The sequence below is a fragment of the Gambusia affinis genome, linkage group LG07 (assembly GCF_019740435.1).
Source record: "Gambusia affinis linkage group LG07, SWU_Gaff_1.0, whole genome shotgun sequence".
NCBI lineage: Eukaryota > Metazoa > Chordata > Actinopteri > Cyprinodontiformes > Poeciliidae > Gambusia > Gambusia affinis.
This window is the reverse complement of record NC_057874.1, coordinates 13855715-13878359: the sequence shown is the minus strand read 5'-3', so window position 1 is coordinate 13878359 and position 22645 is coordinate 13855715. Positions and strand designations below refer to the sequence as shown.

Genomic DNA, 22645 nt, shown 5'->3' with positions numbered 1-22645 from the left:
ATATATCACTTGTGATTTCTGTTTTAATTTTATTTCCTCTTAATTCAAATATTTTATATATTAATCCATATGTGTCTTTAATAAATGTGATGAATGGTCATATTAATAATAATAATATTTATTTATTTATTTATTTATTTATTTATTTATTTATTTATTTATTTATTTATTTATTCATTTATTTATTTATTTATTTATTTTATTTATTTTGCGGGAGAAAAATCAGACATTCCGATGTCCGAGTCGCCTTTGAACGCACCACACGCCTTCCAGAGGCGGTTCCTCTTCCTGTTGTCCCTCCTCCTGCTCGCGCGCTGCCCTCTCTTCTCCCAGGCGCTGATGTGTTACTAACTTCAGCCTGTAAATCTGCTAAAATGTTTGGTTTCGGATCAAAACTCCTGCTGCTTTTTCTGCTGGCCTTCCCCTGCGGATTAATATCAGTCGGTGAGTGTTTACTCCCTCTTTAAAGCAGAGTTTTTGTTAGCCTTTTAAAAAGTTATCAGTCCACATTGACGTGGCACATCCACTAAGCTGCGCAGTGGGAACCATCTGAACCGCTGCATGAAGTGCTCCTGCAACTAAATGTGCGCCTATTTTCCTTGTAAATCCATTATAGCAGAGTTAAAACGCAGCTCATTGGTGACCTAATTGAATGGGAACGACCACCGCTTATAATTTATAGTAAAAATCATCCCATAATTAAATTACTGTATGCGGTATTTTACGTTTGCGGAGTTTCTGGGTTTACAGATGTTGGGGTTGAAGCAGCAGCTGCAGCAGCTCCCCATGCTGGGACACGTCATCATAGATAAGAAGGGGACCTCACTTTGTTTCTTTATCCATTCACTGACACATTCAGCGTTTGCTTTTCTGCTGGTCATTCCAGCCTGGCACCTTGTTTCAGATGTATACACAAAGTAAATAATAACACTTTAACCTTCAGTTTAGCTAGAATATGGTAACTTTTCCACTGATTTTGGCATCGCCAATAAAAGAGAAAGTTAAGAAGACTGCTTGAACTTTTCACAACAATTTGTCCAGATAGGCGTGTGCCTTTAGGATTATTATATAAATATATTATTTTTTTTTTAAAGTCAGATTTGTTATTTATTTGAGGGGAAAGTTTTGCCTATTTGGAGCCATATGGGTAGCAACAGGTGGGGGTGGGATCTCACTGTGTTGCTCAGGGTTCAAACGGAGAGAGAAAATTCTGGTCTTTATTTTTCTGATTATTTTTTATTTGAATTTAAATCACATTTTAAATCAGATAAGACATAAAATTTGTATCATAACCTATCATACACTTATGATAGGTTATAACTATCATAACTGTTTGCAGTTATTATTTATTTAACCATGTAATGTAGCTGTGACCAAAGTCTAATTACTTCTATATCCAACCAAAATTAAGCTAATATGGACACTGTTTGGTTTATATAACATATATTTTACATTTTTCTGTACAAAGTAGGTTTACTCTTGTATTAAAGTGAAAATTACGTTAATGAAAAAAGCTGTATCTTTCTTATAATCTGCTAATAACCAGGATAATATTTAATCTGAACACATAAACAGCACATCTCTAAGCCTTAAAGCCAGCCACCTGCAGCCTTCCTGTGGTCCTGACACTTTCCTGCTTTCTGTTTTCGAAGGTCAAGTCTCTGCACAGTCAGACTCAGCCGAGGACGCTGCTGATGATGCAGATGCTGCAGTAGACGAGGAGGAAGATGAAGACGAGATGGTTGTCGAAGAAGATCAGATGCAAAACATGGTACGTAGCACGTCTGTGGTCGTGTTGCAGAATGTCAAGCGCTGATACGTTACGGTGCGATTCTGTGTTTGCCATCAGGACGGCGGTGAAGATGACTCTGACGAAGCAACCGAAAAACTTGTAACTTCACACCCCGATGCCGACACTACCATCATCTTCACGACAGGAGAAGGTTGCTCAGTTGTTAATTTTTCTTATTTTTTATAAAATAATAAAGTAAAATAAAAATAAAATACATACTTAAGGTGATCAAACTGGTTGGTAAATGTAGCTGTTGGGTATTTTTCACGTGTTCAGAGTTTCCAGCCAATGAAATTGTGAGGTTCCTTGTGGGTTTCACCAATAAAGGAGGTCAGACTTTCACGGTTCAGTCGCTGGAGGCTTCTTTCCGTTATCCACAAGATTTCCAGTTCTACATTCAGAATGTAAGGGACGTCTGTGCCTATCATAATCACACATTTTTATATGTATTTATTCACCTTCACATCTAAAATATCTGCCAGAGTTTGTTTTTTTTTTATAAACAAACGACAGAACTAAATTTAATTTACCTTTTACGGTCTTCTAGTTGATCTCTTTCTTGTAGGATTGCCTAATCCTGTGTGCGTCTGTAGTTCACAGCGTTGCCCCTGCACACGGCCGTCCAGCCCCAGGCTCAGGCCTCCTTTGAGTACTCGTTCATCCCAGCTCAGCCCATGGCCGGACGGCCCTTTGGTCTGGTCATCCTCCTCAACTACATGGATCCTGAGGTGAGGGGAAAAATAGTTTCTTGTTCTAGCAGAGCAAACAGCTCAAGATTTGGTTACAATCTAAATGTTCACCACTAAATGACAGTAAATCTTATTTTTTTAAAAATAAAAAACTTTTTGTTGTCCTCGCTTCGTGTTTTTTTTTTTTTATTTGTGTTTTATTTTGACATACAATAATGTGTACAATAAAGCTCACCTGAAAATGTTTGTGATTAGTGAGACTAAAGAAAAATCCAGTCTGAACACAGTGGTTCTGACAGCACCGTTTTACTTCTGTTTATTTCAAAATTAGCTGTGGTTGTGCTTTACAAGTAGCACATTTCACTGAGTTTCCTTTAATAATGCTCAGAGAGATTGTACAGATATTTAAATAAATCAGATTTCAAAAATCAAACCAGGAAGGTCACAGTCTAATAAATAAGTTGCAATAAGTATGTAAATACACACATATTCAATTTAAAGGAGAAGTGCATAAGTGAAGCTATAAATTAAGCTTTAAATACGAAATTAAATCTTTAAATGTTAAGATTATTAAAAAAAATTCTGACAAATATGACCAATAATGATGAGCTATGGAGATGATTGAAATTATTTTGAGATTGGAACTTGGACAAAAAATACTTAATATGCCTTTGGAGATGTCATTTCATTTACAAATTGAATTGTGGGTTATGTTACATGTTTGATTATGCATTAAATATTATCAATTAAATTACGCATTCATTACACTTTCATTTAAACTATCACATATATATTTATTTACTTGGAAAAGCTCTTTTTTTCATTGGTACCTCTCTCTAATGAACTGTATATTCTGTGAAAAGAAATGTATAAAAGAAGTGCAAATAATGTCTAAATGGTTTAAGATGACATTAAGAGTAGTCTTTAAAATACTTTTTCTTTCTCTGATGTGTTTGTGAATCGATGCCGCTCAAACCAGACACACATTTCCTCTCTAACCTTTTGTTTTTATGTAGGGCAACACGTTCCAGTCGGCCATTTACAACCAGACTGTCACCATAACGGAGCGAGAAGAGGGACTGGATGGAGAAACGTAAGGCCTTTGACTGACATGTCAGTCATATCCTGTCACTGACATACTTACAGATACGAACACGTAGATAAGCCACGTTCTCTCCTGCCTCTGCAAAGTTTGCAAAGTGCAGAAATACAAGGACAACAACAAGCAAATGCATTACTCTGAAATTACTGCATGCTCATTAGTGGGCAAATTGGAGCGATTAAACCAATTTATGCAACTCAGCTCTATCTAAATTATTCATAGTCACATTCGTTTTGCAAGGGTCCCTTTATTTGTCCTTTTAGCTCTTTTTCACAGCATCAGCTTCCCCAGAATATTAAAAAGCTTGTAACAACCCATCAAAAAGGTGTGAAAATGACACAAAGAAACGAGATGTGTGTGTTGGATGGCTGCTACAGAACACACACAAACTGTCTGTGGGAAACGAGATGAGCAAATAAATCTCACCTTCCTCAAATAAGAAAAATTTTTATTTTATTTCGGTGAGAAAAAAAAATACAATTTGTTCTCTGGGTTGTCTATGGAAGAACAACATGTTCTTTAATGCTCTGTTTAATTACAGTGTGCCTGTAATTCATCAGGTAAAGAAATAATTTTGTTTTGTGTTTGCAGGATGTTCATGTACGTGTTCCTGGGTGGGCTGGTGGCCCTGCTCCTTTTTGTGATGTATCAGGTTCTGGAGAACAGAACGGTATGCATTTCCTCCGTACTTTGGACTATTTTGTTGTGTGAATGCATCAACACATGAACTTGATAGACTGAAGTAGATGTGATGAGGAAGTCACCAACAAAGTAGTGCCTTATTGTGAGGTGGATGGACAAGAATACTTGTTCTTTGTGTTTTAAAAAAAAAAATAAAAATCTGAAAAGTGGGGCTTGCACTTTTACTTAGCCCCACTGAACACTATGAAGAGTAACATTTTTACTGCAACTACAGATGCAAGTTTTCTTGGAGTAATCCTCAACAGGAACTTCTGCCTCAGTCTAAAGTAGGGGTGGGCACTCCTGGTCCTCGAGGGCCGGTGTCCTGCAACTTTTAAATGTGTCTCTACTTCAACACACCTGAGTCATTAGCAGGACTCTGGAGAACCTGACTGCACTGGGGAGGTGATTCACCCGTTGGATTCAGGTGTGTTGGACCAGGAAGACGTCTAAGAGTTGCAGGTCACGGCCCTCGAGGACCAGGAGTGCTCACCTCTGGTCTAAAGTGTCTTGCATGCTCTAGTTCAGGGGTCCCCAACTCCAGTCCTCAAGGGCTACTGTCCTGCAACTTTTAGATGCATCTCTGCTCCAAAATGTCTGAATTCCCTCACCAGCATCCAATCAGCTCTGCAATAGGCTGGTAATGAGCAGCTTATTTGATCCAGGTGTGTTTCAACAGAGATGCATCTAAAAGTTGCAGGATGGTATCCCTTGAGGACTGGATTTGGGGACCCCTGCTTTAGTTCCTACTCTTTATTTAGCTCCACCCACCTTTAAATCTGCTCTTGCTGGGAAACAAAGCAAACATTTGAATGCAACACTTTCCTGGTTTTCATTTGAAAAAAAGCTCGACACTGGGATCCTTAACGTCGCCATGAACTGATCCTGCACTGCATTGTTTTCATCTACAAATCTCAACTAAACGCACTGAACTTCAGAGGGTATTGATACTTTTGCAGGGCCTTTTCCAAATGAATGTCCTGTTTGGTTTTGTTCTCTGCAGAGGAAACGGCTCCCTGTGAAAATAGAGAAGGGCACGACTGGAGTGAATGACGTAGACATCAGCTGGATTCCTCAGGAGACTCTTAACGCCATGAGTATGTTGCATATTATTACAGACATGATTAAAAAAAACACACACTATCAGTTTCAACTATGTTACATTATTTATTTTGTAGTTTTTTGATTATTAAAAAAATTTATCTGATTCTTCATAAATTTTTACAGAACCGTCGCCGAAAACATCTCCACGGAAACGAACCAAAAGGGCAGCCGGGGTCGACCAGTAAGCCCGACTCGTCATACTGGGCAAAATCCACGTTCCCATTCACTAAGGATCAACAGTTTGAAGCCTATAGACCGGCTCTCAACAGAGCGCAGCCATTAAACACTAACAGGACATTTAAATCAGTTTTAAAGTTGCATTTTTGTAAAATCATGGTTTAAGCAGTGAAATCTGCAGACTGCCGTTTGGAGGCTGTGACGCCTGAGCTGAATGTGGAGGTTTAAATAAATCAGACAAATTGATTGAAACCAGAAGTATTGAATTTGTAGATCAAGTTTCTGTCAATCCAGCGCCTCTGTGCCTAACTTTGCTGCCCTGCAAAGAGTGAATGGTAAACACCAATGTGTCCTTCTGGTTTTCATGCTGTGACACGGGGACTTTTGTTTTTAGATGTTTCTATAAGAGAGTAATAACGGCAGCTGCATGTCCTATGACAATCTTCTCCCAGCATTTCCGTGGGCTTGTTTACCTGTTTTTTTATTTTCTCCCCCTTGAAGATGGAGGCTCCTTCAGCATTTCAGCCTCGTTACGCGGCGTCATCGTAGCTCTCAAGTTGTTTGCTATCATTTTCATAAAACCACCTTTTGAAAAAGCAATAAAAGAACAAAGAAGGTGTTTTTCCTGTTTTTGTCTTAACTTTATGAAAGTATTTGTGACACTGCTATTGCGTTTGCTTGTGTTTATTTAGTATATTTTACAGTGCATAAATGTTTGTTTAGTATATAATACTGCTTACCCTAATTATGCAGAAAATATCCAGTTTTACGTTTCTTTTTTAAATCACATTTTTTCCCTGCATAGTTTTCCAAGAAGTATCAAAACTGACTAAACATATTTGGTTTTCCAGACTTTTTTCCATTTTCTATCAGACAGAAACCTGTTAAAGAAATGCTGTGGTTAGTTAAATTTCCATTCTTTATTTTTGATTTTTCTGATTTTACACATCAGTGTTTTGTGCCTGCTCATGAAGTCAGTAAGCAAATTCAAAAGTAAAAGACTTTAATTTCAGGCAGAACTTTTGAAATGTGTCCAAAAATAAAACAAAGCTCTAAAAGCCGTATTTTAGATTTTATTTTTATTATCATTTAGAAAAAAATAAAAACTGCTTAAAAAATGACATCTGCATTTACTTTGAGATTTTCCATTCCTTATTTGAAAAGTCCAAACCTACATCCAATGGAGGATATACAAAATATACAAAAAAATGTCAAATATCTTAGATAGAAACGCCATAATAGACCTGCAGCTGTATTTGCAGCAACATGTGTTTCCACAAAATACTAAAATTGACATCATAATTATGTGATTTTTATTTGTAGGACAAATATTAAGCCAACTACTTTTAACTACTTTTAGTTGTTTGTTTTTTTTTAATAGAATAATTACAATTTTAAAAATTCAAAATAATCACCACTCTTTTTTTCTTTTCTTTTTTTTTTTTTTTACCAAAAGATGGTTTAGGCAAAAAAGAAAGGGGGAAAAAAGACCTATGCCATCATTTTAGGAAAGTGACAATATTAAAACCTAAAAAAAAGGAATAAAATAGCTGCTCTTTAAAAATTGCACAATAATAACATAAAACGCCTCTCTTCAAAGCGTCAGCCAATATTTGGGACTGTAAATTGGACTCGGGTCAAAAATGTCTCTCTGGAGTTTTTGATAGTAATTTGATAAATGTGGAAAAAGTTCAATGGGACGGACATTTCATCATCATCATCACCATCACCCAGCACTACAAAGCTGAGATGAAGATAACCCTGCTCTTTGAACGGAGCCTGCTTATTAAAAGCAGGGTGTGAAAGAGTTAAACAGATAAATAGATTGAAGGTCTAGATAATGACTCACAGCGCGTTCAGAGGAGGCTGGAGCGGCTCCGGTAGGTGGGAGCTGTCCGGAGCTGAGGGGGGGCAGCGGGATGAGCTCAGCGCCGCCCGGGGGGCAGGTAACGTCAGCTGTCGGCCGGAGCCGGAAAAAAAGAGAGAGAGAGAGAAACTGTGCTGGAGCTGCACGCTTCATGAGATTTCACTTTATTATCGAGACTCGGTAATAAAATAAGCATGGGCAGCTAATCTGCTCCGTGCATGAGAACCAGCGATTCCTCCTCGTCCCAGTAGTGTCTCGACAGCATCCCGCTTGGCTTGAAATGGGATGAAATGGGATCATTCATGTCGACGAAGATCGGATGGATTCTTGCCATCGCCTCTGGTAAAGTAGCGCAAGATGCTGGTTTTATTTGTCCAGAGAAAGGTAGCTATTAATAGTGTTAATTTATTTGTTATCTCCGTGCATCCCATCCCTTTGTTGGCTGGCTGGGTGTTATCTTTATCTGAGCACTGAGTGGTTATATGAGATCTGCACCGTCTCCAGCTGGATCCGGTACAATCTGCACAACATCCATAGCTTAACATTTAAACAAAAACATAGTTTAACTCCTGTGCCACTTTTGTTGATGTCCATGCGCTTAGCATTTGTTTTGCATTCAACAGAGCGGTAAATAATGAAGCTATACTCCACTATTGGGGAAATATCCAACCTGTATGGTGTGCAGATTACTTCATTGTTTTTAGACTCCCTCCAATGAAGCGTAAGCGCAAGACCACGCCCTGTAGAAGTATTCACACCTCTGAAACTTTCACACATTTCGTCACAAACTTCAGAGTATTTTTCTGGGATTTAAGGTGGTGGGGCTACTAATATTAAGCAATGCATGCTTGGGAAGTGGATGGAAAATTGCAAATGAAATTTAGTTTGTTTTTCAGCTGAAGAAAAGCATCCCCACGTCATGATGCTGCCGTGTTTGCTCAGGCTTTAGTCCAGTGTTAGCTTTCAGTCACACAGCTTAGTTAGTGTAAAAGGCTGCAGGCATCGCCTGACACTGTTTTTTACTTTCTGCTATTTCAACCATTCAGCTTTTACCATATTCTCCTCGTCTACCGTTTATAAAATATTCTTATATATATATATATATATATATATATATATATATATATATATATATATATATATATATATATATATATATATATATATATATATATATATATATATATATATATATATATATATATATATATATATCTTGGGCCCCATTGACAAAAAAATTAATTCTGTTTAAAACCTTTGCACTCTTTCATGGCTCACTGCTTCCACATCCTTCCAGCTAGAAGCCCTGTTCAAACTTTAAAATGTAGTCATATCCTTCAACTACTACTCTTTATTTCACCTTTTTAATATCTTTTACAGATTAAATGACGTCCCTCTTCAAGTTTTTGGTGGCATTATGCTCAGTCTTCCCAAAAACAAAAACACTGGTGCAATAGCTCTGAGAGTTCCCAATCTGACCAGCTTCTTTCTTTCCTTTCATTTTTTTGTTCTTTCTCCCTCCCTTCCTAATCCATTCCTCTGTTACTGGAGAGTCCTTATTTTGCTTCTTTTTTTTTGTATTATTTTTGTCAAATATATGTCTTCCAAATTAACTTTGTCTCCTTCCCAGTTTTAGATAAAGCCGTCCATTACTTTTCACACAGACCTGCTCTTCAGGGAAGCTGGTGTATCGTCACTCAAAGTGTGATTCACCCACAGTTTCCAAGTTTGTCCCAGCGCAGCCAAATCTTCACCCACACCTACAACTTTTAAAGAAATTTATTAACAAGTGGAACAGTGACGTCCGAACCTGCTCAAATGTTTAAACTTCTCCAAAACTTTTTCTGCTGTCTTCCTTGGTTTTGGTGACTTAACGATTTCTGGCAAAACTCTTGCAAACCATCTTGAGAAAAGATCTACAGGAAATTGGATTTTACCAACTGGATTTTATTTATTTATTTATTTATTTTAGAAAAATAAGTGAAAATCTTGTTCACTCCTCTGCAAAACTATTAATTATTTTATAATATTTAGCATAAAATCTTAGTAAATTGCATTGTTAGTCCAATTTGTGGTAAAACATTAAGAATAGCTTCTTTGAGACTGTGCACACACTTCGTGGTTTCCATATTGTTAACGTGTCAGATTGCAGGGTATATTTATCCAGACCTGACAGGTTCTGTCTCCGGTCTGTTTTGCAGTTCTCCTGTTCCTCGCGGCGCCTGCAGGCAGCGTAGATGTGAGCTGTGAGAATGTTTATCGGGACTTTTCTGAGTGCGTCCTGGAGCTGGGGGAGAGCATGGACAACTACCAGGAGAACGTGACCAGTGAGCAGGGAGTGGCGGCCGTCTGCAGGTACCAACAACGACTTTATGCTGTTTTATTTAAAAAGTACCGGGCGGGGACATGTGAGCATCTGAAAGGGTTTCTAAGAAGTTTGATAAAAAAAATGTGACTTGAATTAAGTATTTTCAGGATCTGGATAAGAACGGAAAGGGTTCATTCATTTTCAGGCTTTATTCCTTTTTGTTTTCTAAATGTTTCTAATCAGCCATTTGTTTATTTATTCTTTAGTCTTCGTTTTCCCCATTTTTCATGTTGTTCCTTTTTTCCTTTTCTTTTTTTGACCCTTCCTTACTTTTTCTACCTTTCTTTCTTCTGGTTTTCTTCCATTCATTATCCAGAATTTCCTTTGCTTCCCTTATTTCTTTCCTCTGTTTTCATTGCTCTCCTTCCTTCTTTTCTTCTTTTCAATTTTGTGCTTTTCCTTCTCTCCTCGCTTAAAAGATCTGCCGTTCTTTACATTTTATAAATAACCTCTAAGGTCTGAGAAGACTGGAAAATAATGTCTATTAATCAGATTTTTTTATAACAAAAATGTTTATGTCTCATTTAAAATTTGTCTAAGGATGGACAGCAGCCTTAAGTTCTCAATAGATATTGAGATTAATCTGAAACATGTGCAGAAACCTTTATTTGTTGACAACTAAAACTGATTTCAGAGTTTAATATGAAAGATGGAGTGAATTCAAATCTAAATCATTTTATCAACAGCTTAATAAGTACAACGGGGTGTTATAATGAAGATAAATGATCATGTAATAAGCAAATAATGTAGAGAGAGGAGCAGATGCTGTAATCTCAGAGGGAGAAAGGAGAAACGAGTGATACTGAGACACAAAGCCTTTGTGCTAAATAATTTATGACTCCAGTGCAGCTGTAATGAAATTCAGGGGACGGTTTTCTTCTGACGTCGCTTCGGCACAAACTCCACATCCCTGGCAGTTTACTGAAGGCAAAGATTTGCACTTTTACGCGGCCGAAAATTGCCCACTTGTAATATCATCTGCGATACCGTCTCGCTCCCGGATGCCGTTGCCGTGGCAACCGGAGCTCGCGTTTGACTCACTCGAGGCCGGCGAGGCCATCTGAGCAACAGATTACTGGCAGCAATTAATCCACAGCCGCCGCCGAATTCGCGAAAAGCTGTCGCGGGTCCAGTTTCTGACCATCCTCCGTTTTGCCCGCAGCCACTGGGAAGCCTTCCACACGTGCGCTCTGACGGCGCTGTCCGACTGCCAGCAGGAAGTCAGCTCCATCTGGGAGACCCTGAAGCAGGACTCCAGGAAGATCCGCTTCCAGGGAAGCCTGTTCGACCTGTGCAGCCCCAGCTGCGCCCCCACCGCCCATCTGCCCCTCGCTGCCCTCGTCCTGCCTCTGGTGCTGGTGCTGACTGGGCCGAGCGGGGCCTCTGCGTAGACGGGACTCGGATGGGGGCGATAAGAACGAGGGCAGGGTGGACGGGGGCGGTTTCTCTTTTCATGAGTTCCAGTACGTCTGAGCTCAGACTTAATGCCAAGGAATTTAAAAGGTTGAAATGTTTTAAAATGATTTTTTTTTCTTTCTATTTTTTTTTTTTTTTACTCTGAGCTGTTTTTGTGTGGCAGGACAATCAGTTTAGTTTGGCTGAAAACGCTTCAAGTCTTCTGATAATGATAAAGCCTTTTTCTTCATTAAATAATAGCTTAGGGGGAAAAAAGAAGTGCATTTTTGAACATGGAAAGCATTATAGTAAGTGACCTTTGGTCAGAAACTAGTTTACCACACCTGATCTTTAAAGTTTTAACTAGATTTTCTTAGCAAAAATGAATAAATAAAAGCTTAAACTGCCGGCCAGCATGTGTATGTGGGTCTCATATGGCTTGTGGGACCCAGAGTGGCTTGTTGGTTTGTTGGATTTCGCCTTGTGCAGAAATAATTCAGCATCAAACCTATGGAGGTAATAATAAAGGGGACAACCTGAAGTCTTCCTGTTCCCCACCCACGTGGGCCCCATATGTGGATGCTGGCTGGCTGATGCACATTTACTAGATGGAAAGTCAACAACCACAGAATTAAACATATCAAACATCCAAAGTCAGCAAATGCTAATTGTTAATTTTTATATTCACCAGCTTGTTTTTTTATTATTATTATTATTGTTTGTGCACTTCCCTGATTTTTAGCCTTTTCTAAACGCTAAGATAAGCACACACTACGCTTCAGCTCAGAGCTGAGGCAGAAGCTGGACGTGGGAATATCATATTTTTAGATTACAGTGGCTTGAAAAAGTATTCATACCCCTTAAACCTTTGCATGTGTCACATCTTCGTTTCATCTTGCACGTGTCCTCTAATAAAACCTCTGAGGCCTTCGCAGTAAAACTGTATTTGTATTGCAAGCTCCATGCTGTGAAGAAATGCATCCCCGCAGCATGATGCTACCACCACCATGTCTCCCATTAAGGCTGGTGTGTTCAGGGTGAATGGCAGTGCTCTCTGAAAACCCTGAGAAACATTCACAGAACAGATGGAGCCTCCTTCTCTTCTTTAGTGGCGTCAGAGTAAAGAGGGTGCAATGCCACATCTTAATATTAAATCCTAATGCATTAAAGTTTGACAAAATATAAACCAGTTCAGGGGGTGTGGATATTTTTTCAATGTAGATGAAAACAGAGCAACACTTGCAAAGTAAGATATCTCTGCTGCTTGGCCTATGCTGCCATCTGGAAGAGAAACAACACTTCAAACTTAGAGAAATGAGCTCTAATGAGAAATCTATCTGAATCTGTTTTAAATCAAACATTTCTTTTCCAAACTGGGCTGCTGGGCAGGAAGCTGTACTGTCGTTTACACACTGCTCATGTTTTATACATGAATCTCAGCAGTAGGAGAGCTCACCTTCTGAAAATAAAAGGCATGTGTTGTCTTGAAACTGAAAGTATAATAACTACACGCATGGTTAAAGCAGTGCATTGTTACTCTACGTCCTGAATAATCTTTATTTAGAGCAATGAGAGCGTTGAGCAATATCCAGACATGGTGCGGTAACTCTGGTACCATCTAGTGAGGTCTGCTTCTGGTTCCTGACTCATCTCTGCTGTCACATCAGTACTTTTAGAGGGCAAAAGAAAGTTTGGCCTCATTTTTCTTTTCATACCACGTGAAGCTAAATATAAACATTAACTGGATTTAATTACCTCTGCTCAGATGCCAACTGATACCTTCAAAGTGACACAAACAAAGAATAAATAGTATTTAAATGTCTATCTTTTTAAAAACGTCTATCAGCAGGGCGGTTTTCTCTGCACTAAAATACAACACAACATATTCATATTTATATAACCAAGTTTTAACAAAAGGTAAAACCAAGTTTATCCAGAGACTTTTACTGAAAAGGCGACATTGCTGCACCCAAATCAGCTTTTTTTTTTTTTCTTAAACGTGACTAAATATAGGAAACGTTTTGAAAGAAAGTGAGCCAAATCCTGTTTTTATTACTGAAAATAGATTTATTCAATCAAGCCCAAAAGAAATTGAAAACTAAGTCTTTCTATTAATACAGCAAACATGCAAAATTACAGTAAGCAGTTAATTTCTACTGAATAACTCAAATATAACATTTTGAGGGTAATATCAGAAATCTACAACAAATCCTGGAGATTTCTGAATTTCAAATGACAAAAATTTTCTTTTGAATTTTTTTTCTAGAAAATTTCTGAGAATAACCTCAAAATTGTTTTCAAGTTTTGGACCTACATCGGCTACTTCATTTTGTTTTGATTTTCTTGACTCTACTATTTTGGCCCATGTGGCAAAACGATTGGACAACCCTGACATTTATGGATCTGATTTAATGAGGTGTCACACACGTTCCTCATCTCCCATCAGAACTGCTTAAATTATTAATGGCATAAACTCAACAAGGCGTAGAAAATTTTCCTCAGAGGCCTAAAATGTATTTCAATGATTTAAAGATCCAGACGAGTGGATACATTCGATTAAATTGATTTAACCAGCGCTAATAAAGAATCAGGGAGGCCATGTACAAAGTGCTCATTTTGCTTATTTCTAAAAATGAAAATAAAATCAAACATGTTGTGTACAGGGTTATACCCCTTTTAACCATCCATGTAAAACTATTTGGCCTCCTGCCTTAAGTCACAGCTGTCGTTGTAATAATTACCTGTATAATAACTGAAGTGTGACTGTGGAAACGTCTCGTGAAATGTTGCTTACCTGCAGTGGAAATAGGAACAAAATACAAGTGGGGGCATTGGAACGAGAAATTAAATGTGAAATCATTTAGTGTGCATGAAGAACCCATTGGGTTTCCTCAGTTCAGCCCACATCAACAAAAATAATCTAAAACCAAACTGCAGATCTCACATTGGTGTTTAAGAAAATCAGTACAGAACACATGTGGGGCCCATCCAATCACAAGCTGTACTTATAAAACATGTCAGTATTACAGGACATGTGGACAAAGCCATGGGGGACAAGAAAGATTGAATAGTTACACCTGATCTATACAACACCACTCTCTTTCTCCAAAGCAAAACCAATTCATGGCAATAGGAGAGACCCAACAATTGTAATAAAAACTCTGCAATCAGCACTTGGAAATGGAAGTTTCATAAAGATAAAACTGAGTTCTGCAGTTTTCAATTACATAACTAACGCCGTTCCCACTCATCTGGTACAAATAAAATGTTGCAGTTGTCTGTAATCGTCCATTTTTTTTCTTCTTCCACTGCAAAAGGAAGCAAGTGACAGTGACCTGTTTAGCATGTGTTTGCTCAAATTGTACCAAAATCGTGCATATTTCTTTTAATACAGACGGTCCTACCAGGTGTTTGCAACTGATTTTGTTTTTCTCGCATGAACTTTTATGAGCAGGTGTCAGAAAATCTGTTGACTTGAGCTTGGACGTCACGTAAGGTGGCCTGTGCATGAATTGTAACAGCATCCTTTGTTACGCAAATTTGTATTATCCACACTCCTTTCGCCTCAGTATCTCCTGAGCATGTTTGTTCTAGTTGATTTGACTTACTTAACGTTTTAAAAGAGCAAATATCATGTCCATCCATTGTGTGGCTGGTGGTGAAACACAGAAAAACAGTCATTTCCTTTAAGCATGAGCAATATCTTGGGAGAGAATCTTTATCCCTTCATATGCGGTTGATGAAAGCATGAAAATGATTGTGATCATGCACACAATAAAAGTACAATAAGTTTTGAAGAGAGTTTAATCACAGGAAGAACTCCTGAATGTAAAAAAAAAAAAAAAGTTCAGTATGTTTTCTCTTTTTTTTTACACATTTACAAAACTCTGTAAAGCAATATATGGAAAATAAAGTAACTATAACAATAAAGCACAAATATTAAACAGAAGACGTCTGTGTGCATTAATGTTTAGGTTGCTTTTGGAGCATTACAGTAAAATTTGCTGCAACTTTTCATCACACAGTCTGGATTTTTCATCCAGCAGTGATCTGGTAATGAGGATCACAAATAGCTTTAGTTTTCACTCGTTAGCGCTCGCCCATCTGCTGCCTTCCACCTGGAAACGTCCTGCAGAGGCAAAATGACAGATCACGGCCTGCAGTGGAAAAACCTCTTAAGAAGTAACGACATGTTACCTCATTAGAGAAACTATCTTCGTCTGAAACATAATTAGATTTCCAGGCCATTTCTGGTGAACAATACTGCAGCAGCAGCTATGAGACATATGACTGTAAAAGATGAGTAGATGTTAATATGTAGACAAAAAAAAAACTTTTCTTTTCACAAATACCTCATTTGGTGACGACTGCAAGTTGCACGCTCTTCTAATTTAGGATTGTGCTTTTGTAAATCAAAAACTTTTCAACCTACTTCTCTTAAATTGAGAAGCGAAGCTTTTAAAATCATGATTTGCTAAGAGGAACTGCTGGATGAAATGAAGCCTGGGCGCAAATTCAAACTGGAAGACTCTTTAGCCCCACCTGGCTCGTCCTATCGGAGCATCCCGCCCATCACCGCTGTCCTATCAACGCTGGACCAAGCCACGTCACGTCCAATCGCCTTCCAAGGCCCAGCTGAAAAGGACCTCCATCCATGGCGTCTTCCGCATCCCAACCGCGCTCAACCTGTTCAGCCGCACGCCTCAGCTCTCGGTCAAATATCTCACCAGACCTCTTTTCAGAGCGACTGCTCGCCCCCGCACCTCTCATGTCCGTCATAAAGCCGCTTAGCCGCGTGCTCGGTCGCTTCTTTCCCTCAGACGCTCCCCAGATGGAAGAGAATCCCTGGACCTCATTCATTCCAAGCAGCTTCTCCCGCCGCTTTCTCGCTGACTGGGATCCACCGTCACCTGCTCCAGCGCTACCCACTTCACGGCCTTGGCCGGCTCGCCAGGTCTCGCCGCACCGACCTACGCCAACAACTTCACATACTTCCGTATAGCCGCTATCAGCCCGGTCATCCGCTCCTTCCGTCGGATTTCCCACGCCACGCCCGCCTCGGGCCTTCCAGGTAAGACGTATCCTCACATATCTCATCCATGTTTCGCAATGTTAGGAAACGTAGGACTTTTTTCTTAGTCCATCTCCCTCCCGAACTTGCAAGCCTTATTCGCATGCGTCACCCAGGCTGCGCTTTAAATGCTTCAGAGCTTTACCGAATAAATGCATAAATAAATCAGTAACTAGTAGCATCCCTCCCAGCGGCGACAAAGCGGACCGCCGACTGCGTTTCTTCAGCGCCCGGCACCTAGTAGTAGCCTCTGTCATTTCGCAGGCATCAAGCCCCACATACTCCTCCCCGAACTTTAGTACGCCCGCACCAGACATTCAGCTCCGCTTCTCGGTCCGTCTCAAGTCAGCGGCCGTGCCCCTCCACATTCATTTGCAAAGCGGTATTATTCAGCCACCCAGCTACGTAGAGCCGTTCATGGGTTGTCATGGTTACCGCATTAATTTCTCTGTTTCAACATGTGCCTTCAGAGTCTCTGTGTCGTCCCTCTCCCCTTGATTTGCCCCAGGTGCTCTCATTCCCTGATTACCCCGTGCTTTGTACCATGTCTGAGTCCCTGTCCTTCTGTTCGTAGCTGTCGCTCGTCACGTCTCGGTCCATCAGTTCACCCCGCTCCTACCCGTCTTGAGCCCTGGTTTCCACTCGGCAGTGCTGCCTGGGATTTAGGATAATCTGGACTACCAGACTATAAATTTCTCCAAACATCATCGTTTTACTGCTACTCGGTTCCTTGCACCGCCTCACCACCCGCCACTACAGTTCATGACGCCGTTCGCGTTGTAAAAGCGAGGTGACTGCATGGACTCAAGCCGTAAATTATAGCTCTAGTCTAACTGTGCTCCTAGTCTCAGTAGTCAGTCATATGCGCTGTAGAATGTGAAGCCGGCTAATAATCCCCCAGGTCACATCGGTACCAATCAGCTCAGAGCTTCTCCAATCGGTAACCAAGTCATCACGCCAGGGCCATCATCGCATCATCGTTTCTCATCAAATTTTTGCTTAGAGTCCCATTCACTACCCATCAAAGGTAACTTTAAATAGAAGGTGATGTCGCATTAACCTCAAAGGATAAGCGTCCGGCGTTCGAGCTTCAGTAATTTTCCCTGTTACATAATGCAAAAGGCTAATCGATACCTCACGTTTCATCACAGTCGTGCTGTTCCGAGTGAACTAGAAGACCTTAACGATCTGGCAGCGGTTTTCACCAGGCTAGTTATCAAATATCCCCTTTTCTTAACTTAGGTTTTTTAGGATTGGCTAAGTTGCTTCTGGGTTTCTCCTTGGCGTTAGAAGCTTAACTGCTTCCCCCCAGGCCTAGCGGTACGGTGAGCTTGTAGGGTATTGCCTGCCCAGAGAAAGCAGTGCCCCTCCCCTCCCTCTGAACCGGAAGCCGTCTGTCCCCACCCCAGAAGTGCCACTCTTGCACTCTTTCATACATAGGGGCTCCCGCTTTTCACATATCCGTGTCTCCCCGTCACTTTCACAGTTAAAACCGTTTTATTCATTAAATGTTGCAACCTGTATCCCGAGCTGCCTTCAAACGCAACTTGAACACCGAGACGCTTGCCGGGTTTATGCAACAGTGAAGGAGACCTGCCGCCGCCGTGCTGAGCCATGCATGTGCATTAGTCATAACAAAAATACAGAACTCTGCTAAGTTTTCCCCCAAGTAATCAACTGAGTCGAGTACTACTGCCAGATGCCGGTAATCACAGACGAAACATGCCCAGATAACATTACAGCACCCTAAGCATGTTAACAGTAGCCTGCGGTTACCGAGTCGTTTCCCACGTTCGGCTACGTAGATTCATTTTGCCCCTCAATTAGTCTTTGCCATCCGATAGCTCGGCGTTCTCCACCAACAGTAAATTGCCTCGCATGCTGTCATTACAAGCTCATGCCCCTGCTGGCACTTCTAGGCTTCATCTCTCATCAAAATAAATAAATCGTCTGAATTCGCACGTTATCCCCAGGCCATCCTGTCCTCTTGCTTTCCCAGGTTTCACTCTCGCCCATTCGTTCCAGTCCCTCTTCCGAGCCAATATCCTCTCCCCCACGGGGGTGAATCAGCACCTTCTTGTCGCCGGGAGTCCCGTATCGCATTTCCTCTCTAATTTTCCCATTCTTTCCAGCCGTTGAATCCCCATGCAGCCGGTTTGCTCCGCCTCCATTTTCAACAGCACGAGTCCTCAGTTTTCTGCGAAACCCGTTCCACCCTGTAACCTGTTTCTCGAGGGTTTTTTTTTTTTTTTTTTTATGCAAAGCGTCCGTACATCGCAGCTCTCTGCCATAAGCTATCATGTTCGACCCACAAGCCGAACCGCCATTATTTTCATCGTTATCACTCACCCTAAGCAATTCTATTGCTATTCATCAATTTAATCACGTCCGCTTATCGCAGATCCAACCTTCATCTATCAACATCCTGCCATTCGAACACGCTCTCTTCAACAGCTGGCCTTCATCTACCAGCATCCCGCCTTCTAAACCCTTGCTAATAAGCATCTCTCCCAGACTTCGTTCGTCCAGCTATTAGAGAGAGGACGAAAAAAAAAAAAAAAAAAAAATCATTTACGTCAAACAGTCATCCACGTTTGCACTGTAGTTTTATACCCTATATTTCCTCAGTGTCTCAGCCTCATTTCCTGCCCCAATCTTCGCTTCATGCTCAGCCATCGTTCCAAGCCCCTGCATTCTCGCAACCATAGGATCATAATTTTATACGACAGCATTCAATTCTTAAGATCACGTTTCACCAGTATTCAAGGTACCCTCTCGACCTTATGGCAACAGCTCTGTAGTCATCTCCAGCATTCTCTTCTTATAATTATATCTCGTAACTTCTCAGCTTCCCTCAGTGCCTCACAAGCACTGCGCAATTACCTGGTGGTGGTTGGTCAACCTCATGCAAATGCATGCTCTCATCCAGCAAATGTTATGCTCATTGTTGAGAAAAATGATTATTTTGTGCTTAATACAGTTAATCTTACGGCATGAGTAAAAGGTAGATTGAACATTCTTATTCCTAACAAATTTCTTAATTTTGAACAGGTTTGTGGTAAGTATCATGGGTAAAAGATATTTCGAACATTCTTATTCTGAACAAATTTCTTAATTTTGAACAGGTTTGTGGTAAGTATTCAAAAGTTTTGTTGTTAATTCATACGCTTCTTTGTATGGGATTAAACACTGTAATTCTGTGACGTCATCACGCAATTGTTTTCTTCCTTAACATCATCTTTCTCCTTTGTCCTTCACACCCCCATCTTAAGTTCCATTCCAGGATGTTCCCATAGCTCACTCATATCCTTTAATGTCCTCAGTCTAACCATAGTTCTAGCATCTCATCTCCAGTAGCAGGCAGTTATCTGGAGCAACCCAGGTTGGAGATACAGCCTTTGGATCAAACTCTAGGGAGTTCTCATGCCGAGCTCACACTGGCATCGTCCACACTCAGAGTTTGTGTGGGGGAATAAAGTTGCCTCCCTGACTCACTGAAGTATGCAGCATGCCGAGAAGTGTTTCCATCAGTAACGTCACCTGGTATTGACTTCCTAAAGTCCCAGCCCGTAAACCTCAAGTTAGTGTAGCTTCCCGGCCTATTCTCATTTCCCCAGTCTCTAACTCCCAGCTTCGGCCCCAGCCGCAGCTTCATTTTGGGGATATTATTCTAATTGGCAACACTATGTCATAGCATCACTCAGCGGCACCCCCAGCTGGCCAATATCTGCCTGCATTCAGTCATTTCACGCAAGGCGGCATCCCGGCTGGCCTCCATCTACAAGCATTCAGTCATTTCAAGCATAGCGGCATCCCGGCTGGCCTCCATCTACAAGCATTCAGTTATTTCAAGCATAGTGGCATCCCCTGGCTGGCCTCCATCTACCAGCATTCAGTCATTTCACGCACAGCGCCGCCCCCAGCTAGCCTTCACCTACCAGCATTCAGTCATTTCACGCGCGGCATCCCGGCTGGCCTCCATCTACCAGCATTCAGTCATTTCACGACAGCGCTGCCCCCAGCTAGCCTTCACCTACCAGCATTCAGTCATTTCACGCGCATCCCGGCTGGCCTCCATCTACCAGCATTCAGTCATTTCACGCATAGCGGCATCCCGGCTGGCCTCCATCTACAAGCATTCAGTTATTTCAAGCATAGTGGCATCCCCTGGCTGGCCTCCATCTACCAGCATTCAGTTATTTCACGCACAGCGCCGCCCCCAGCTAGCCTTCACTTACCAGCATTCAGTCATTTCACGCATAGCGGCACCCCCGGCTGGCCTCCATCTACCAGCATTCAGTCATTTCACGCATAGCGGCATCCCGGCTGGCCTCCATCTACAAGCATTCAGTTATTTCAAGCATAGTGGCATCCCCTGGCTGGCCTCCATCTACCAGCATTCAGTTATTTCACGCATAGCGGCATCCCCGGCTGGCCTCTATCTACCAGCATTCAGTTATTTCACGCACACCGCAGCCCCCAGCTAGCCTTCACCTACCAGCATTCAGTCATTTCACGCACAGCGCCGCCCCCAGCTAGCCTTCACCTACCAGCATTCAGTCATTTCACGCATAGCGGCATCCCCGGCTGGCCTCTATCTACCAGCATTCAGTTATTTCACGCACAGCGCTGCCCCCAGCTAGCCTTCACCTACCAGCATTCAGGCATTTCACGCGCGGCATCCCGGCTGGCCTCTATCTACCAGCATTCAGTTATTTCACGCTGGCGCAGCCCCAGCTAGCCTTCACCTACCAGCATTCAGTCATTTCACGCATAGCGGCATCCCCCCAGCTAGCCTTCACCTACCAGCATTCAGTCATTTCACGCGCATCCCGGCTGGCCTCCATCTACCAGCATTCAGTTATTTCACGCTGCAGCGCCGCCCCCAGCTAGCCTTCACCTACCCGCACGCCGCTATTTTATGCCGCAACGCTCCCCTTTCTGACTCTCGCTTACCAGTAACAAACCCCTTTATGCTTCACCGCATTCTCAGCCCTCCGATTACGACATTTATCCCTCGGCCTCGGCCCCGGCCTCAGCCTCCCCTTTTGGGGGGATGACATTCCTATCCTACATCGGGAATGCTCATCCGAGCTTATTGCAATTCACAGCTTGATGACCACAGCCGGGGCCCGAGCGCCAAAGAACTTTAAATTCATTTCTGTCAATAAACCTTTTAATCGCTGTTCATTTTCTCTGTCTGAGTCTCTCCAGATTGAAATGAAGCCTGGGCGCAAATTCAAACTGGAAGACTCTTTAGCCCCACCTGGCTCGTCCTATCGGAGCATCCCGCCCATCACCGCTGTCCTATCAACGCTGGACCAAGCCACGTCACGTCCAATCGCCTTCCAAGGCCCAGCTGAAAAGGACCTCCATCCATGGCGTCTTCCGCATCCCAACCGCGCTCAACCCTCCTCCACCCCTTCTCCACCTTCCCTCGCCCAGATCCTCAAGCTCGCATCCTTCTCCGACCTCCACCACCAGGGCCGGGTCCCGGGGGGATGACATTCCTATCCTACATCGGGAATGCTCATCCGAGCTTATTGCAATTCACAGCTTGATGACCACAGCCGGGGCCCGAGCGCCAAAGAACTTTAAATTCATTTCTGTCAATAAACCTTTTTAATCGCTGTTCATTTTCTCTGTCTGAGTCTCTCCAGATTGAAATATAAATACCACCTGACCTGACAGCTGGTTCCACCTTCGGCAGGAACAACTGCCATCAAACATTTGCCAGAAAAAAATGTAAAATTTCTCTTGAATGTGGAGGATTTCGTCCCACTGCGCAGTTTTAATTCAGCCACAATAGATTGTTTTTGACCTGCTTTATATCACACAGCAGCATCTAAAATTTTATTTGTGTCTTTGACTAGACTGAGACACTCCAAAATCTCTCATTTATATATATATAAATTCAGTGTTTAAACTGTTTTTTGCTTATTAACTGGCATATTTGTTGCATTTTGCAGGAGGAAACTTGCTCCACATTCTGGATGTTATTCTGTTTATTTAAAAAGGGAAAACAGGGACAGATCACTGAACTGCACCAGAGCATGTTTAGCTCAGAACATTGACTAACGATTCCTGGCAAATACATTGTGGTAAAAAACAAAGTACACCCTCTACTTATTATATGATTTGAACATAAAAAAAAAATTGTCTGGGAATTTCCTGATTCTGTATCTATTGAAATCCAACCTTAAGTTGTTAAAAATGCATACTACCAATTCAAACATGTTGATATTTATTTTTAAAATGACTGTAAAAAGTTGAATACACAATGCCTAAAACCCTGCAAATGGGAAAACAAATTGTAATTTATTTGTCTCTCATTAGAGCAAATCTAAATGAGATGTTTTGAAGGACTTCTGTGAAGCACAACATTAATGTGTGAACCAT

The 22645-nt window shown here is 41.4% G+C and overlaps 2 protein-coding genes across 2 annotated transcripts; both read left to right on the top strand.

The window, feature by feature from the left end:
- Window positions 1-287: 287 nt before the first annotated feature.
- Window positions 288-6164, top strand: LOC122833990 (translocon-associated protein subunit alpha-like). Its single transcript, XM_044122025.1, has 9 exons — window positions 288-444; window positions 1653-1771; window positions 1850-1943; window positions 2069-2196; window positions 2386-2520; window positions 3498-3574; window positions 4175-4253; window positions 5268-5361; window positions 5492-6164. Exons 1-9 carry the CDS (start codon window positions 375-377, stop codon window positions 5551-5553), a joined length of 858 nt encoding a protein of 285 aa, XP_043977960.1. The 5' UTR covers window positions 288-374; the 3' UTR covers window positions 5554-6164.
- A 1258-nt stretch (window positions 6165-7422) lies between these two features.
- On the top strand, window positions 7423-13423 carry LOC122834745 (neuritin-like). The gene is made up of 3 exons (XM_044123456.1): window positions 7423-7754; window positions 9614-9767; window positions 10943-13423. The coding sequence occupies exons 1-3, from the start codon at window positions 7703-7705 to the stop codon at window positions 11169-11171; spliced, it is 435 nt and encodes a 144-aa protein (XP_043979391.1). The 5' UTR covers window positions 7423-7702; the 3' UTR covers window positions 11172-13423.
- The last annotated feature ends 9222 nt before the right edge of the window (window positions 13424-22645 follow it).